Source organism: Pelodiscus sinensis, chromosome 12 (genome assembly GCF_052426305.1).
Source record: "Pelodiscus sinensis isolate ZL-2025 chromosome 12, ASM5242630v1, whole genome shotgun sequence".
Taxonomy (NCBI): Eukaryota; Metazoa; Chordata; order Testudines; family Trionychidae; genus Pelodiscus; species Pelodiscus sinensis.
Window position 1 is genome coordinate 41904125 of NC_143063.1, and position 18175 is coordinate 41922299.

General features: G+C 42.5%; 1 protein-coding gene across 2 annotated transcripts in view; it reads left to right on the forward strand.

Moving 5' to 3' along the window:
* CDH13 (cadherin 13) overlaps nucleotides 1–18175 on the forward strand; it is a 967731-nt gene that overhangs the window by 375075 nt on the left and 574481 nt on the right. For both annotated transcript variants that reach the window (XM_075939988.2, XM_089781523.1), the window contains exon 4: nucleotides 13064–13183. In XM_075939988.2, the coding sequence (XP_075796103.2) occupies nucleotides 13064–13183 (120 nt within the window). The remainder of the gene's footprint in view (nucleotides 1–13063; nucleotides 13184–18175) is intronic.

Consider the following 18175-nt stretch of genomic DNA (forward strand, 5'->3'; position numbering starts at 1 on the left):
TCTTATTTATGTTCATACATCCCCTGTGATATCTCAGTCCCCCATTTTACAGATGGCAAGACAAAGCCCAGAGAGACTCAATGACTTGCACATCATCTAGGAACTTTTGGTGGAGCAGAGAATTGAATCTGGGCATCCCAGATCCCTGATTAGTGCTCTAATCTGAGGACCAGCCTTCTTTTCCAAGTAAGCCACTGTAGTCAACAGGAGCTGTGGGGTGCTCAGGACTTTTGAAAGGGCTTATTATCAAGCCTCATCTCTTGTGGTAAAAGATCACCAAGCTACAGTAAAGAACTTAAGCTTAAATAAATTCATGCCAAGGCTGGCCCACCACATTTTGGCACCTGAGGCAGGGAGCTCAAATGAGACCCCCGTGGTCCCTTGCTTGGGCCAAAACTTTGAAAGGTCTCAATTCTGCCTTCTTCCTGTTCTACTCCTGTCATGGTACTGCTCTGCTACCTACATATGCACCAGCAGCAGACACAATTTTCTACACTCTGGGTCCTAGTGGCGCCCCCCACAGTCTGGCACCTGAGGTGGCTGCCTCAGTTTGCTTCATAGTAAGGCCAGCCCTGGTTCATGCATTTAGGCACCCTTCCTTTTAGGCATTCTCTGATGACCTTTTGCCAGGAGTGTGATGCCAGAGGTTGACACACATTAGTGTGTTCCAACAGGGCAGTGGTGTTATTCCTGATTTTTAATAATGTCTGATCCATCCTGTGACTGGCCTAAATTTTACTCTATTTACAGTATGCAGGTAAGGGGGCTGAGGGGTCCTACATCTGATGAAGAATCAACAAGGACCCCATCCTTTACAAAAGGCTGGTTCTTCTCATCTGCATCTCCCATGTCTGTAGTGGAAGATTCTTCCAAAGGGGGTGAGATGTGATCTGAAATAGGTGGAACTAGACCCCAAATCCACTAACTTCTATTATGTGCACAGAAAAAGTTGGATTTGGAGGTAAAATTGAACATAAAATAATGCCCACCTTCAATAGATATGTGCTTATTGGATAACAATAGCAGTAACTTGAGAGATAGCTTTGTACATATGAGTATTTGCTATCCTTTATCTAAATTAGGATCCACATAAAAAAACTCTTGCACTCATAAAAGTGATATGGCTCTCTCTGATATTTTTGTTGAGAACATTCCATCTGTAGTCTAGAAGGTAGATTATAAATTTAAGGGGGCTAATTGTCCACTATCTTCAGTGTATTACTGTTCTGAGTCCTTTGCCTTCAGCCGAGTCACTGACCTAAAATGGGTGTAATAGAATGGATCATCAGATCCACTAATTTCATGTTGGACAGATTTAGTCTGGCTCCAGAATCATTCTGATGGAATGTTCACAGAGCCATTGTTAACACTCATCTTTGTATCTCGGAACTGAATTAAGCTCTTAGGATCAACTTGATAATGCCAGTTAATTAATCTGGACCGAGGAGTAGGAATAAGGACCAAGTTGTAAAGTAGATTTACAGGCTAATGTTTCCGCTCTGTAGGCCCAGGTTCCAATCTGGCTTGGTAAAGGAGGAATTTGACCTCAGCCTTGTTGTAACAGGGCATTTTTTCTTCCTCACAGACCATCACTTCCCATGTTCATATTAGCAGCCTCTGCGTAGGAAATGCACAGAGCTGTAATAGCAGTGGAAGCTTAAATTCTTTAGCACATCATTCGTGTATAGGGAAAAATTCTAGGAAGCTCCTTTGGCATACTGCAGAATCCAGCAAACCTATGTGACCTGCCCTGAATTCTTCCTTGTTTTCAAATGCAGCACATTGTTATAAAACTGAAAAAGAGCTGCCTTGCCTCTCCACTTTATGCAAGGCAATTTTTAGGTCTAGAATCACCGACAAATTTTGCACAAGAGTGCCTCGTTAGCTATTACATGGGGGAAGGAAGATTGGAAATGAGAGCTCTGTGCTCCAATCTGTTTTCAGTTGAAAGCGTCTATGAATTAGCATTGTATTTTAAAATAGACCACTTGAATTCAAAATTCAAAGTGGCAGAGCTGGGAGATTGGAACCATGAAAGACTGGAAATAGTCTGGTGAAGATAGATATGCCAGGCGCTGAGGCAAGGTGAGGGGTCCTGGCTCTGCACTTTCAGAAGGGGCGTGCATTGATCAGAAGATGTGAGGCTGGAGCAGCCAGTCCTCCACACCTCCCAGAACCTGCCATCCCTACCCTGCACTGTCAAATGGGCCCAGGGCTCCCAGCTGTGATAGGATGCCCAGGCCCACTCATAACTAGAGTTGAGAAATTTGCCTTATCCTCTCCCCAGGAATTCCCCAGGAAATCTATTTCACACTTGTCCCAAAATGCCATACTTGTCTGCCACCTTTTCAATGTAGTCTTTTCAACTCCCAGGGCTCAACTCTATCACCTTTCTCTCTAGAGCAGTGGTTTTCAAACTATGGGTCGTGACCCAGTACTGGAATGTCAGACACTGGGTCTCATTGCTGCAGGGCCATCAGGTGACCAAAGGGGATGCTAAGGCCTGTCCTGGCCCCACGGACTTCCAGAAACAGGATCGGTTCCTAGGGGGAGAGGGTTCTGTACACTGCCCTGAGTACTAGCTCCGCATTCTTATTGGCTGGGAACCTGCTTCTGGCTGCTTCTAGGGTGCAGTATAGTCTGTGGTGCCAGGAGAGGCAGGAAGCTGCCTTAGCACCCCTGTTGTACCACTGAGTGGGAGATAATCATAGTAAACCCCTCCTGCCTCAGCCTTAGGCTCCCCAAAGCCGAAGCCCCCTCAGCTTTCATCCTCAGCCCCATCTCAGGGCCCACATTCTAGTCAAATTATGTTGGGTCACTGCCATCAACAATTTTCTTCGACTGGGTCATGAGAAAAGAAGTTTGAAAACCGCTGGGCTAGAGAGGTTACATACAGTGCCAGTCTAATACACTTAATACAGTAGGATATTGCAGAGAATTGCTGTATCTGTCACTGGAGGAGATGAGAGGAGGAAGAAATGACTGAGATGAAGAGTGAAAGGATGTTGATGCTTTCCCATGAAAAGGGGGAAAGGAGATGGAAAGGGTAAGATTCAGTTTAAGCAAAAGAGGTAGCATTTAAGGGAAGTGGGTGAAGAGAGGTGGGTGTTGGGGGAGGGATGGCAAAGAGGCTGGGGGTATTTGAGGGGACTGTGGTGAGAACTAAGGCTCTGTATGAAGAACCTGAGGCTTGGAGGGAAAGGGAAAGGAAAATGGAGAGGCTTGTGGGGGCTGGGAGGGAAAACTGACCATTTGTTGGGAGGAAAGAGCAGGCCCATTTGGGGAAAGAGAGATTTTGAGCCTTTTGGGGTTGGAGGGAAAAGAGAGTGCTTGCGTTGCTGGGGGCCTGTGTGCACAGAGACATGTGATTAGGACGGCACACACTCGATCCATTAAGCTAGCGGTATTATTTTTACATACAGTATTATTGCTTTGGGATACCGTGTAATTGCTTTTGCACGTCAGAGTCAGAATGGAATGAGCTCCATGGCGGATAAGCAATACAGCACCTACTTATCAGACATGTTCAGGTTTTTTTCTCTGTGAGCCTTATGCTAGCTGCCCTGCAGCAAAGGTGGAAGCTGTTTTACAAGGAGTGCAGGACCGCAAGTGCCAGGGAAAGGGAAACGGAATGGTACACCAGCTCTGATGGTCTTTCAGAAAGAACATTTTGGGCATATCTGCAAGGTACTGCCCTGTACCAAACACCACCCCTCATTTCACCCCTGGGTAGACTGGAATTGCTCCCTGGTATACAAGAACCTGAGGAGTTCCCGGTGCAACACCTTCTCTTTTCAAAGTGAAAACACGGAGTACGGAGATGTACGACATGAGGGCTAAGCAGAAGCTGCAGGGCTGAATCCATAGAATGTATGCAGGGAAGAAGGATCACTCAGTGGCTGGAGTGTGCAGATCAAAGGACCCTAGTTCACTTGCTCACTCTGACACATTGCATCCTGTGTGATCCTTGACAAATCACTTCAAGCAGATTGTTAGTTATTTAGGCACCTTAAAAATGTACCAAGAGACTTTAGAAATCACTGGGAATATTTGCACTTTCATATTTTCACCTTGTACATGCTAGAAACTCTATTGTGCAAAGGCCTTTTATTCTTTTAATACAGGGATGAATTTTTGTGAAGAATTATTAACATGAAATGGGTATTTGGAGTATGTTTCCTAACTGGCTAGGACAATTTCCCCACAGTGTTTCCAATGTCCTTTGAAAGTGGAATATTTTACACCTCAAATATTAAACAGACTTAAAAGGAGGTAAGAGAGAACAGCCCTTTTTTCTATGCCATTGAAGTCAGTGACTCTTATGAACATTACACAAGCTAAAATACAGACTGCTGGCTCATCACTACCAGCATTATTTTGAAAAGCACAAAAGAAGAAATGGGGAGTCAAGGAGCCCTCTCCTCCATACATCTCCCAACATTTCAGATTTAGCCTCTAGCATTTCCTTTGATATTATAAGCATCTGGGAGAAGAATATGTTCACTCAGTTCAGTCAGTACTTTCAGATTTTAGGCATGACATGCTTTTAAATTCTTACCCAGCAATTATCTGTTAAAGATCTGATTTTAGAAATCTCCCAAATGATGACACTACCTTCATGCCAGAAGTGACCTAGGTAAATCTATAGAAAGGTGTGAAAACTAATTGCAGAAACTCAGAAAAGCAGGTGGTTTAAAAGACAAGTTTGCATTTTCTGTTCAACTCCATTGAAATAGGCAACAGAAAATATAAAAAAACAACAGATGATCTGGTAGTACTTTATAGACTAACAAAACATGTAGATGGTGTCATGAGCTTTTGTGGGCACAGCCCAGTTCTTCAGATGATCGGAGTTTTGAGTTTAGGATGTGCAAACCCAAAATAAATAGGAGAGAAGGGGGGAGGAAAAAAAGGAGAGAGTGGGAAATAAGGAGCAGAGTGTATGGGAAATCAAAGGGAAAAACAAGAAGGCAGAGCTGGGAATCAGTAAGCACCTGAATATTGGGAAGTTAAAATGAAGCAGATAAGAATCAAAGTCAATAGATAGTACCCTTCCTAACACAGGAATCTACACAAAGAGCTGTTTGCACCTTCACTGAATGTTAGGTTGATAGTATCCCAACCATCCCTCATCATGATTGAGTCCATTAGCATAAGAATTGAATTTGTGGATGAATTGTAATACCAATGTGTATTTGGCTAGTAGAATGACAAAAAAGTAGGCAAACAAATCAGAACTTACAGATCCAACCACTTCAATTTGAGAAACCCGTATAATCTTTTGATACCAAAAGGAAAATGGGTGGAGAAAAATCTCCATTATATTGGTCACAGTTACCATCACAGTCTATCTTTATTATATTTTATTGCACAAAATGCATTAGGATAGTGAGCATAAAGAAAATTACTTTGTTTACAATATGGTTGAACACACTGAGAAGCTGTAAGGTATGGGGCATCTTTAATGGCACTGAATTACCCAGGATATCAGACCAATACACTATTTTAGGGTGAGTTCCCCTGCCCTCTGCTATAAAACAACTTATTTCTGTCTGCCTCACATCAGTGGAGGGTTTGTTTTTTTTAAAGTGATGAGTAATGAGAGTTAGTAATGTGTCCAGGTGAAACTTGAGACATAAGGTCAAAACAGTGGTTTTCCCTAAGCCCATATTTTGCAATATTGTCTGACATGTGCAGTCAGTCACAGCCTAATCAGTTGTTTGTCTACGAAGAGTACCTCATTATATTTAATGAGCAGTGTGCAGCCAATGTGAGCATTCCTGCTAGAGGGGTGATTCAAATATGGTTTAAATGAAAATACACCCACTACAGTAAATAATGACAGGAAAAGTCTAGAATGTTAATTTAAAGTTACATTTCTTTGTCCTTTCCGGATTAGTCCCAGAAGAAGTAACTTTTGTGGTTAATGAGTGCGGAAAGAGAAAATTAATGGCATTCAGTCTATCATCAGCTTTGATTTAGAATACTTTTTACTGACAGAGTAAGGTGAGCCTTCAGATAAAGTTATACTTGAATGTAGACAGAGGATATTTTACATCATGCCTCACAATGCATACAGCCAAGATAATAATAGAACACATAATTCTACAATGCAGAAATAAAATGGTTTTCTCTGGAATGGTCTTGAGTATTCATTTATACTGTTAAAAACAGGAAGTTGTACATTTGACTATTTTTAATTCATGTAAAAAATAATTATTATTTACAAGAGTTCTAAAATATAGAACAGTAAAAAGGAGTATAAAGTCTGTTTGCTACCCTTTCAGAAGACTAAAACGTTTAGCACCACTAATTAAATTAACACTAAAGCTGCAGTCAGACTTTATGCATTGGTGAAAAGTCAAGGAATCAATCAACTTGTGCAAGCTAATGATTTCTGTATGTAACACTTACACTAGTAAAAACACACCTATGCAATTAAATCCACTTTTCCCCTAGCAATTTCCAGATGCTGCCCTTTTGTGCATACTTCAGAAACCTTGAAGCCTGTATGTTCAAAGATAGATGATTCTCCTTGTATACTGAATTCAAGTAAGATTTATGCTTTTAAAGGATACAATGCAGTTTGTATTGTGTGATTTATAGGGAATGAAGAGAGAGACTATTTATGGGCAAGTGTCTGTGTATCACTGGCCTTTAAAATTCTTAATTTTATTCATTGGCCTAATGATTTATTTAAACAGCTATTCTTTAACTCCTATATGAAGAGCTCATGAACACTGCTGGGTCTTTCCAGAGTATTAATAATAAATGCCAGTGATTTGAAGCTTTGACAAACATTTTGAACTTTTACTATCAATACTGTTGGTGATGGTTATTATAATAATCTGTATTTACAGCACTTAATATACATTTAATAAGCCAAACATCGCCCCCCTGAAATACAGAAGATGAGGGATAAAGAGAGACAGCGTCTCTCAACACAGATATGCAGCCCTCTCAATCTGATTTTATACATCACACAGCGATGCAGCACAAACATGGGAGTGAAAGAGAATACCATATCCAACTGCAATTTAGGAGAGTGTGGGGGAGGGGCACAGGCGGGATGTTTGCCGTAAAAGTTAATTAACTTTGTTTATTTTTTTCCGTAATGGAATCTACTATTGACCCAGTTTTACACCATCAAACCTGATTTATAAAAGCAACTAAATGACAAGAAACACCACTGTTTTTCTGGTCACCTATAATGGGTTACAGATTGCCACTCCAGTGATATTTCCAACCCTTATTGTGACAAATCGATGAGCGTTCAGCCATCTAACGTATTCCCCTGACAAGTTCTAATGAAGTTTTCTCTGCCAAGAGTAATGGTGCCTGTTACTGGAAAGTGGGTAGGCCATTTATTCAAATTTTCAAGGGGTATTAAGTCCTCAAAGGGACCCTTCCCATGGGGCGGGGGGGAGGAGGGAGGAGCGGGGAATTGCATTTAGAATCCTCAAGGAAACTTGGAAGTCTATATAACATTCTAGTTTAAGTAGACTTGACCCCTATCCACTCAAGGTCATTGCATTTATTCAGATTTGAGGGAGGGAAAGGGGTTAGCCCATGCCTAAATGTTGGAAAAATGAATGGATTCCGTGCTTGCTACTTGCTTAATGTGATGAGGAAATTAAATGAAATTACTGGTATTGTATCTAAAAATTGCACTCAGGAAAGTGAAAGACCTGGTGCAAAGCTTTTGCTGAAGTGGTGAGTCAGATAGTCAAGTGAGAGCTGGATGACGGCCAGATTCTGCATTGTCTGGGGAGACAGTCACTGAGTCCTTATAAGTGACTAGATGAAATATTTCTGTGAAAAATTTACAATTAAATCATGCTAATTCCGCCTCCTACTTCCTTATTTGTTGAGAGGGAGATGCTCTTTGAAGAAAAGCTCTATTGTAGCACAATTGCCATGCTAAATGTAAATGGAGTTTAGCACACTGTCTTTTAAATAGGGTGGCAGATCTGAGGTCGAACCCATTCAATGGGCACCCATGATTAACTCCTTTGCACCAACATTGTGGGAGTCTTTCTGTTGCCTTTCATTCAGCCAGATAGGGTCTTTAGAGCTGCCTGGCCCAATCCTACTAACGCACTCGGCACAAACAGCCTGAAGAAGGCTTGAGTTCTGCTACTCACCAGTTACCAGTGGCAAGGGCCTGCATCTGTCATTTCTGTAACAAAATCCTATTGCAGAGACAGCATTTTTATTTGGGGTGCAGTTTTCTAAGAGAACCTAATATTGTAGTACAGTAATAACACTAAAGTGAGACTGAGACCATCAGGGCTGCCAATGGGGGAAGAGGGCAAAAGGAGCAGATGCCCTGGGGCAGGGGCGGATGACTGTTTTGCGGAGCCTCGGGCAGCATAATTCCGCAGGGCCCCCCCTTTGCCACGGTGCATGCGCGGGGCTTTTTGAAGCGCGGGGTCTGGGGAGGCCGCCCCGCTCGCCCTGCCCTATATCCGCCCCTGCCCTGGGGCTCAACTATGTAAAGAGGCCATGGGCTCTGGACCATGACCACTGCTACTGAGGCAACAGCTCAAGGCCATTTAAATCGCTGTCGGAGCCCTGTGTGTGGTGTGCTCCAGGTGGCTGGAGGAGGTGTGGCATAGACCAGAAGGAACTGAGGGCTGGCTGCCCCTAACCCCACCCCTGCTGCCCAAAGCTATGCCCCTTTGGGGGCCCTGGAGCCAAATCCCCCTCTCTTTCACCCACACACACATTGCCCAGGACCTAGCAAAGTCTGTTACGAGTTCTGGAGACACTAGGGTATGTCTAGACTGCATCCCTCTGTCAGCAGGCAGGTCGACATTGCAAATGAGGCAGGGATTTAAATATCCTGCACCTAATTTGCATAAAAATGGCCACCACGTTTTGCCAACTCAGCACTTTGTCGGCAAAAAGCAGCAATGTATAGGGGGATCTGTTGAGAAAGAAAGCCTTTTTCAACAAATCCCTTATGCCTCCTGCAAATCCCTGCCTCATTTGCAATGTCGACCTGCCTAATCTGCATCCCTCTGCCGACAGAGGGATGCAGTCTAGACATACCTTAGCTTACAAAGTTATCAAAAGGTATAACTTTTTCCCTTTGAACGGATTGCCTAATCATCACAGTGTGCGCCAGGAAATGAAAAAGAGACATCTGTCTACAGTGATTACATACACAAATGACAGGCCTGGTTGAGTATGCATTGCAGTGGATGCAAATCTTTTCTGTGACTTCTGTGTTCATTGGATCAAGCTGTGTACAAGCACGCAATTCCCAAATCCTGGACTTTTGTGTTGGCAGATTGATCACCATTAACAACTCAGCATTTGCCAGCTGCTAGTGCCCAGTACAATTTCCCCTTCTGCTTTGAAAAGGAAGTATTGGCAGTCACTTGCAGTACAGTGACTACATAGCATCCTGCATAGGATTCTTCAGCTTCCCTTTTCTTTTTTTTTTCATTCTGTGTATATGAACTTGATAGTGATGCACACAGACTTTTAGCTTAACTAGCCAGAGCTGAGTGATGGCTGAAATGTGCTCCAGTGCAGAGAGGCAGCATCCCCTTACTTGCCACAGATGAAAAGCAGGAGAAATCCACCATTAAGAAGTCACCAATCAGATGTAAATGGTGAACAGTCATCTAGGCAGGGGTGAAATTTACTTTATATGAGTATTCAGACATCTCTGATTAAACTACCGAAACCCCATCCTACTCTGCACTGGTCTTCTTGTAAAACCCCAGAAAAATTCTCCGTTGTTGCTCCAAATTCTTGCTCATAAATGCAGCAATGAGGGCTTCTAGTCCTCATACCCTTTTTGGCACCTCCAACACTTTGTGATAATAAATGTGGCCTGAAGCAATGACCAGTTACAAGATTGTTGGCTTTTTGCAACGGGGGAAAAATCTGGAAAGGATTAATGATGATCAGTTGTGGGAAAATGTATGAATTAATTGTTCATGACTCAAGTCTTCCAGTACTAATGGAAATGGGTTCTAGACAGAACTAGCTCTAATTTGTATTTGGCAGCAGAAAATAGAAATAAGGCACCATGATTCAGTAACACATGTGGGAATTTTGTGCAAGGTATTATCTGGCTATTGCTGAACATTAACCATGCCTTTGAGTGCTGTGCATCTGGAAATGCCTCCTACTGAATACTGCAGGCAGGAATACATTTAAATCATTTTCACATTCATGCGCAAAGGCATTTGTGGGAGAGTCTCCTTTTCCTGAATTATTTACTCCTTCCCGTTATAGAAGGAATGGGGGGTCACCACATGAAATTAATAGGTAGCAAGTTAAAAACAAGCAAAAGGAAGCAATTCTTCACACAGCGCACACTCAACCTGTGAAATTCCTTGCCAGAGGTGCTGTGAAGTCTAAGACTGTAGCGGGGTTCAAAAAGAACTAGATACATTCATGGAGGTAGACCCGTCAATAGCTATTAGCCAGATTGGGCAGGAATGGTGTCCATAGTCTCTGTTTGCCAGAGGCTAGAAATGGACGACGGGGAAGGATCACTTGATGATTCCCTGTTCTGTTCACTCCCTCTGGGTACCTAGTATTGGCCACTGTCGGAAGACAGGATACTGAGCTAGATGGACCTTTGGTCAGGCCCAGACTGGCTGATCTTATGTTCAATATAATGTAGCCCTTCATGAGACCGGGAGTCAGCACGGATCAAAGTTGTCATCACTACAGTTTTATTTCTCCTGAGATAAGTAAAGGAGCCTTTTCATTTTCGACATACCAATGTTCAGGCCTTGTCACTCTCCTTAGCCGTGTCACAGCCACATAGCAGTCTAACCCCCTGCCTGCATTTAGAGCGTAAGTGAATTTGAAAGCTTTACTGTATTGTACATTTGCCTTTGGATAGAATTCAGCTCTTTCTATTTTATTTGACACTTCCAATGTTTTTGCCTTCAACTTTCTCATGAATTTTTATTAGGCAAAATTCTTTTGGGAGAGAAATGGAAAGACAAACAAAAACAGGGACCCAAGTGCCTTGCAGATGGAAAGACTAGAGAGAAGTGGCAATGCTCATGGGATGGAGGGAAAATAGATATTATTAGGGTGGGCCTCAAAGTAATAAGGTTGAAAATGGATTCTCTTGATAGTTCATCCTCCTCTTTGACTTCAGTAGGATTAGCTGACTGTTGTGGGCCTGAGTTTCCCCTGCTTTCTGTTCATTGTCAAGTGTGGAAACTGACACTGAACCTCATTAAGGGAACAGTGTTCAGTTACTGCAGATTGTATATTAGACAGAGACACGTAGGCTATGTCTACACTACGGAAGAGGCAATGCAAATGAAGTGTGGATTAGTATTTTCCTGGGCTTCATTTGTATAATCTCTTCCAGTCCATTTTTCTGCAAGAGGTTTTTGTGCAAAAACAAGCAGTGTGGCTGTGGCTGTTTTGCACAAAACCCCCTTTTTTCACAAGATCCTTATGCCGCCTCTGGTAATCCTCACTTCATTTTCATTGCCTCTTCCTGAAAAGCTCCTAGTGTAGCCGTAGCCCTAGACAGAGAGCAGCAAAAACAGCTCATTGTTGTTTGTGGACACAGAAACAATTCCTTTTAGGGTATGTTTACACTTCAAGGCTATTTCGGGATACCAGAGGTAACCCAAAATAGCTACTCCGCATCTTTTGAACATGTCTGCTATTGTGAAATATAGCAGACCTGCTTATTCCCTTGTTTCATGAGGCATAAGGGATGCATCAAAATAGTGTGTTATTTCAAAATTTGGCACCGTGTCGACATGCCAAATTTCGAAATAGCCTATTTCAAAACAGAATCGAAATAAGATACGCAATTTGCATTATGCAAATTGCATATCTTATTTCGAGCTAAGGGTGCAGTGTAGACGCACCCGTAACAAGCTCATTTACAAAATTTCAAGGGTGTCACAGCCATCATTGAAATGCATCCATCTCAGGGAGAAGGGGATACTGCAGCAGCTATTTTAAGAACACCTGCACACAAGAGTTTGGGTCCAGAAGTGTATTAGAATGTAGGATATAATTATTCTTACTAGAATTTACAGATTCACCCAGGGATATAGTTACTATCTTTTCAACATTTGCATGGGGTCTTCAATGACCAAAAATGATCAAAAACCCCTTTCACTTTCACAACTGATCCCCAACCAACATCTTAAATGCATGAGACTTAGCACCAGGTTTTGAGGGCTGATTTTACCTGACTCAGATAGAAATGTGATCCTAATTAACCAATGCCTCCTTTATCAGAGGTTTTCTATCAGAACCTCCAGCATGCTGGCAGCAGGTGGTTTGTCAAGGTTAACAGCTGGTGGGCTGCCAGACAGTTTGTTTAACTGAGTGTCTGCAGGCAAAGCCGCTTGCAGGTTCCAGTGGCCATGGTTCACCATTCCCGGCCAATGGGAGCTGCAGGGAACAGCGTGGGCTGGGCCACCACTTCCTACAGCTCCTATTGGCTGAGAACAGTGAACTGTAGCCACTGGAAGCTGTGAGCGGCTGTGCCTGTGAATGCTCAAGTAAACAATTGTGTCCCAGCCCACCAGATGCTAGCCCTGATGAACTGTGTGCGGCCGACAGGTCGGAGGTTCCCAACCCTGGTTTATCTGCAGGCCTCCTACCCAAGCACTTAGCTTGCCAGACCTCATATAGTTTTTAAGATTTAACAGGTTCATCAGCTGGGAAGTTAGCACAGTCAGAGGTGGAGATTTATAGAGATATCGTGGTTGCTTTCAAGGTAGGCTGCTTTTTCTTACTTAGGCTGAAGTTAGGCTACGGGAATGCAAGATGAAAAGTGCATGCATGAATCATTATTGGCATCACCATAAATGGAATTATCTCGAAGATCAGACTGAATAGTTTAAAGATAATCTTCATTTATCACAAAACTGGTTCGAGGCTTGAACTAACCATACTCTTCCTGCTAATGAGGGTTGAGAGAATGTATTAGCAAGGTCCTGGCACCGGAATTTTTTTATTCAGAAATTAAGATCTATGCAATAGGGATAATAAATTCATGCTGTCCTGGAGGTCTTGGATAATTACCTCACTCATTTTTCTCTTATAGGAAATCTTTAAGAATGAAGATGGTAATCTTGGAATTCTAAGACAAAAAAGGGCCATTGTGGCAACAGCAATATTAATTCCGGAAAATCAGAGACCGCCTTTCCCCAGAGTTGTGGGCAGGGTAAGTCTTGACAAAACATAGTATCAAAGTATGATATGAAATAATTCATCCATTTCTGTTACGTTTTTATGCCACATCTATTACAGCGGCTGATACCTTCTGTGCAAAATTAAAGAGCATGGAAGCCAATCTGCAAGTGGTGTTTTCACTTGTGGGAAAGATTTTGATATGTGCAGGATTTGTATTTGAACTGGGTCAGTTCTGGTAAAACAGATTTATCAGAGTGGGAACATTGGGATGATCTTCACAGTAATAGTCACCTAAATATATGCTCGCCAGTATTGGATGATCACATGATACATCATAAAGTTCCATTCGAGAACAGAATATTTCCATAGGAAAGCTGTTTGCTTTTGTTTTTAATTGAAGTTGTACTGACTAAAAACATTTACATGAACACAAAGCTTTAATGCCTTTAATGAATCGGCATTTCCCAATGACAATGCGTGGCTGCCTGGCTTTTTAAGTATAGCTCTATCAAAAGCAAGGCCATATTCAGTTTATCTCAGCAGACACACCCACACCCTTGCAGTTTTTATGCCTAGATTTGCACGTCCAGTTGGCAATATTGCTCATGCAGTCACATTAATTAAACATACAAATAGGTCATTTAGATATCATTTGTTGTAATACCTGGATGTATTTTCCACATGGGCATTTCTGAAATATGGGTCTGTAATGCGTTTGGCTTCTACCCATCGCAAGTGCCCCCTTCTGGTCCATTGTGTCTGTGTTCTTTCAGTCCTGGTGTCCCCTTCTTATGTATTTTATTTTCAGCGACTCAGCCCTCCAGCTGAGACACACATTTTCTGCCTGTTAACCAGAACAGACCCCTTCTGGGATACACACTCAGTGCTTCCTCCCTGAAGACAGTTCCTGTGACCTTCCCCAGGTTCATTGCCTACTCTGTTTTTGCAGCCAGCCAGGGACTCCCTCAAAACTCCACCAGTCCCTGCAGCCAATGACAAGGTGGTTTGGGTCAGTCCTAGCAGCCTCTCACTCCCTTGGTCCCTACCAACAAACTGTATTTGGTCCTTTCTTCTCCAGCTCAATGTGTAATTTAGCCAGGTGGAGTGTAACAAATTATTTTAAAAATTTGAAAAGTTTTATTTTTTTACTCTGGACCCTATATCTGCTCTCCAACGTATCTACCCCTTCCTCTTGCTTAGTGTGATCCACAAACTTGGTGAGGGTGCAATCCATTTCCTCATCCAGGTCATTAATAAAGATGTTGAACAAAATGGGCCCTAGAACCAATTCTTGGGTCATCCACTTGAAACTGACTGCCAACCAGACATTGAGCCATTGATCACTACCCAGTGGGCCCGACAAACTATCCAGCTTTCTATGTACCTTACAGCCCATTTATCCAATCTCTTCTTCCTTAACTTGCTGGCAAGAATATTGTGGGAGACCATATCAAAAGCTTTGCTAAAGTCAAGGTATATCACATCCACTGACTTCCCCATGTCATAGAAGCTAATCAGATTGGTCAGACATGACTTGCCCTTGGTGAATTCATGTTGACTATTCCTGATCATGGTCCCCTCTTCCAAGTACTTCTAAAATGGATTCCTTGAGGATCCCCTCCATGATTTTTCTGGGGGCTGAGGTAAGGCTGGTCTGTAGTTCTCTGAATTATTGTTCTTCCCTTTTTGAAAGATGGGTACTACATTTGCCTTTTTCCAATCATCTGGGACCTCTCCCAATCTCCACGAGTTTTCAAAGATAATGGCCAAAGGCTCTGCAATGACATTTGCCAACTCCCTCAGTACCCTCGGATGCATTAAATCCGGGCCCATGGATTTGTGTGTGTCTAGCTTTTCTAAAGAGTTCTTAACCTGTTCTTTCTTCACCAAGGGCTGCCCATCTCCTTCCCATACTGCATTGCCTAGTGCAGTAGTCTGGGAGCTGACCTTGTCTCTGAAGACAGAGGCAAAGAAAGCATTGAGTACTTCAGCTTTTCCCGCATCATCTGTCACTAGGTTACCTCCCTCATCCAGTAAGGGACCCACACCCTCTCTGATCACCCTCTTATTGCAATTCATCCATCACAAACCCTTTCTTATCTAATAATATATATTAAAGAAAGATCCCTTTATTCTTTTCCAAAAAACCCAGTCTCAAGCAATAATAGGCGGTTCCCAAGTCACAAAATTGAGATGCCGGTCTGGATTTTAGTCCTCCAAGAATTTGATTTGTCGCTTAAAAAAAAGAGAGCCCCACCTTCAGGCAGATGTGGATCTCTGCTTCAGTTCTCACTCCCCTTTTCTTTTGGAAGTGGTTGAGTTAGAAACCATCTCTGCTACTGGTATGATGTAGTTTTAACTGGCTACTTCATTCCAGCCCTGCAAAAGCCAGGGATTTTTTCGCCTGTGACTCTCCATAAAAGGTCATTATTAGTGACAAATTATTCTAGAGCAAAAATAACAACCAAGACTTATCATCGTAAAACATAAACACTGTCATGTAAATAGCTGGATGAGTAAATGAACTACTGCTGCTTCAGATCCAGCCTCAGTATGCTAATCCCTGCCATCTCCTTTTATGAGGACTGAATAAAGTAGACTGGGGGTGGTCTTAATACTGAATTAAATATATTCCAATTTCTAGAAAATGCTCCTTCATTAATCATACTTGGAAGAATCTCTTGGTTGGAAAACAAATCATATTTTGGTGACCCAGGTTACCACAAAATACAGCAGTGTGTTCTGACTAGCTGATGGCAACAGGGAACCGTGATGGAGCACAATTTAAGTCAAGGTTCCAAAATTAGTTTAAATTTCTAAATTTTCTTTGCAGTAATTGAAGCCCATATTATTTTCCAGAGACATTCTTTTTTTTTTTACAGTCTCCCTCCTCCTGTGCATATGCAGAGAAGCTTATATTCTGTATTAGGAACAGAAGGAGCCCTGAAAAGCTCAGTTGTTATAATTATCTGGTAGTTTGCAGTACAGGTTGAACCCCTCTAGTCTGGCACTCTCTGGTCTGGCAACATCCATGTTCCAGCATGGTTTTAGTTACCGCATGTCTGCTTATCATGTGTGAGACTAAATTTCCCACAGTCCCATAAAATTTGTTTACAGCCACCAGTCCCAACTCTCAGTGTTCTGTGCTCTAATTTACCCGTTCGCTAAGAGCCCAGTAAGCAGTGGAAGTGTTGGTAATGCTGTTAGACAATATCTACCTCCCATGGTTCGGCAAATTCTCTGGTTCGGCACCAGTTGAGTCCAGAGAGTGATAGACTAGAGAGGTTCAACCTGTACATACATTAATCCACAGAGCCAGAACAGCCACTGCACCACAGCCAAACCTCAGTGGTGCTGTGACCTGTGTATCAAGGCTCTACACCACTGACTCAAATTTAGAGCGTTAAGTGTAAGTGTAAGAGGGGGTTCAGAGGTCAGACTGCTTGGTGAAAAGAAGACAGTCACGCAGGGTGGGAACAAATCTGTGCCTTCCTCACTTGAAATGGCAACTGCAGTCCCGTTTTTTCCTTCCTTTCTCTGCTCCTTCCCCACTCCCTTTCCTTTCTTCCTGTCCTCAGTGCTAACTTTCTCCTGGCTTTCTTTCTGATCCTAAATCTCAGACATTAAGGGTGCTCCTAGATTACAACTGGGAGATGTAATTCCCAGCTCAGGGACACATGCATTCCTTGGCTCTGCTCCAGTTAGCATCTAAATATAGTCAAGTGTCCAGGAGACAATTGCCTGGTGGCTCAGATTGGCTGCTTGAGTATCTACTTAACATCTTGGATAGGATTGTATTGACTGTTTGAAATTAAGCACTAGTAGGGTACATCTACACTTCATGCTTATTTCAAAATAAGCTATTCCAGAATAGTTATTCTGAAATAGCTTATTTCAAATAGCACATCTTCACTGCAGGGAAACCTCAAAATTAGTCCGAGGCATCCTTCCCCCACGTAGTTGTGCTATTTCAGTTTAGAGCCCCAGGAGGCACTGGGGAGGAATAACTTAGAATGGCCCTAGTGACGGGCTATTTCGAAATAGCAGCAATGGAGCGTCTACATACGCCTTATTTCAAAATAGCTATTTCGGAATAGGCATTATTCCTCGTAGAATGAGGTTTACAGATTTTGGAATAAGCCATCCGTTATTTTGAAATTATCTCAAAATAACAGAATGGCTGTGTAGACGCTTCCATTGTTATTTCAAAAGAACGCTAGTTATCTCGAAATAACGGTGCAGTGTAGATGCATCCTTAGAAGTAGCTCACATGCAGAACACTAGAATCTTATGTCTGTCATGGCATTTCTGTGTGATTGTGGATGAGTTACTCTGGCTAAACATTCAGGAATGAAGGGGCTTATAATGTGATTTGGGCATTTTAGGCTCCATGGGAAAATTCCACCTTTACTCCACCCGTTGCCTGTTTTGTCTATTTAGAATATAAACCTTTTAGGGCAGGGGGTTTCTCATAGTGTGTGCATGTACAGAGCCTTCTTCAGTCCAGCTAAAATCTTGGTTGAGGCCAAGGATGCTTCCAGAGCACAAATCAATAACAGAATTTGTGTCTTCAGTCTGATTAGCTGCACATTAAACATGCAGTAATTTTAAATGAAGAAGAAAGAACATGTGTGACACAGCCATGTCACCCTCCTGCCTCTTTTCAAGTTACAAGCATCTCAGAGACATACTTGTGTGGTTTGTGCACCTTGTGTGGTTTGTTTTACAGTATTGTGCTCGCCACCTTTACAGATCAAAGAATCATAGAACTGGATGGGACCTCAAGAGGTCATTGAATCCAGTCCCCTGTTCTCACTCGAGGACCAAGCACCATCTAGATCATCGCTGATCGATGTCTAGCCAACCTGCTTTTAAATATCTGCTGTGATGGAGATTCCACAACCTCCCTAGACACTTTATTCCAGTGTTTAACCACCCTGACAGTTAGGAAGTTTTTCCTAATGTCCACCCTAAACCTCCCTTGCTGCAGTTTAAGCCCATTGCTTCTTGTTCTATCCTCAGA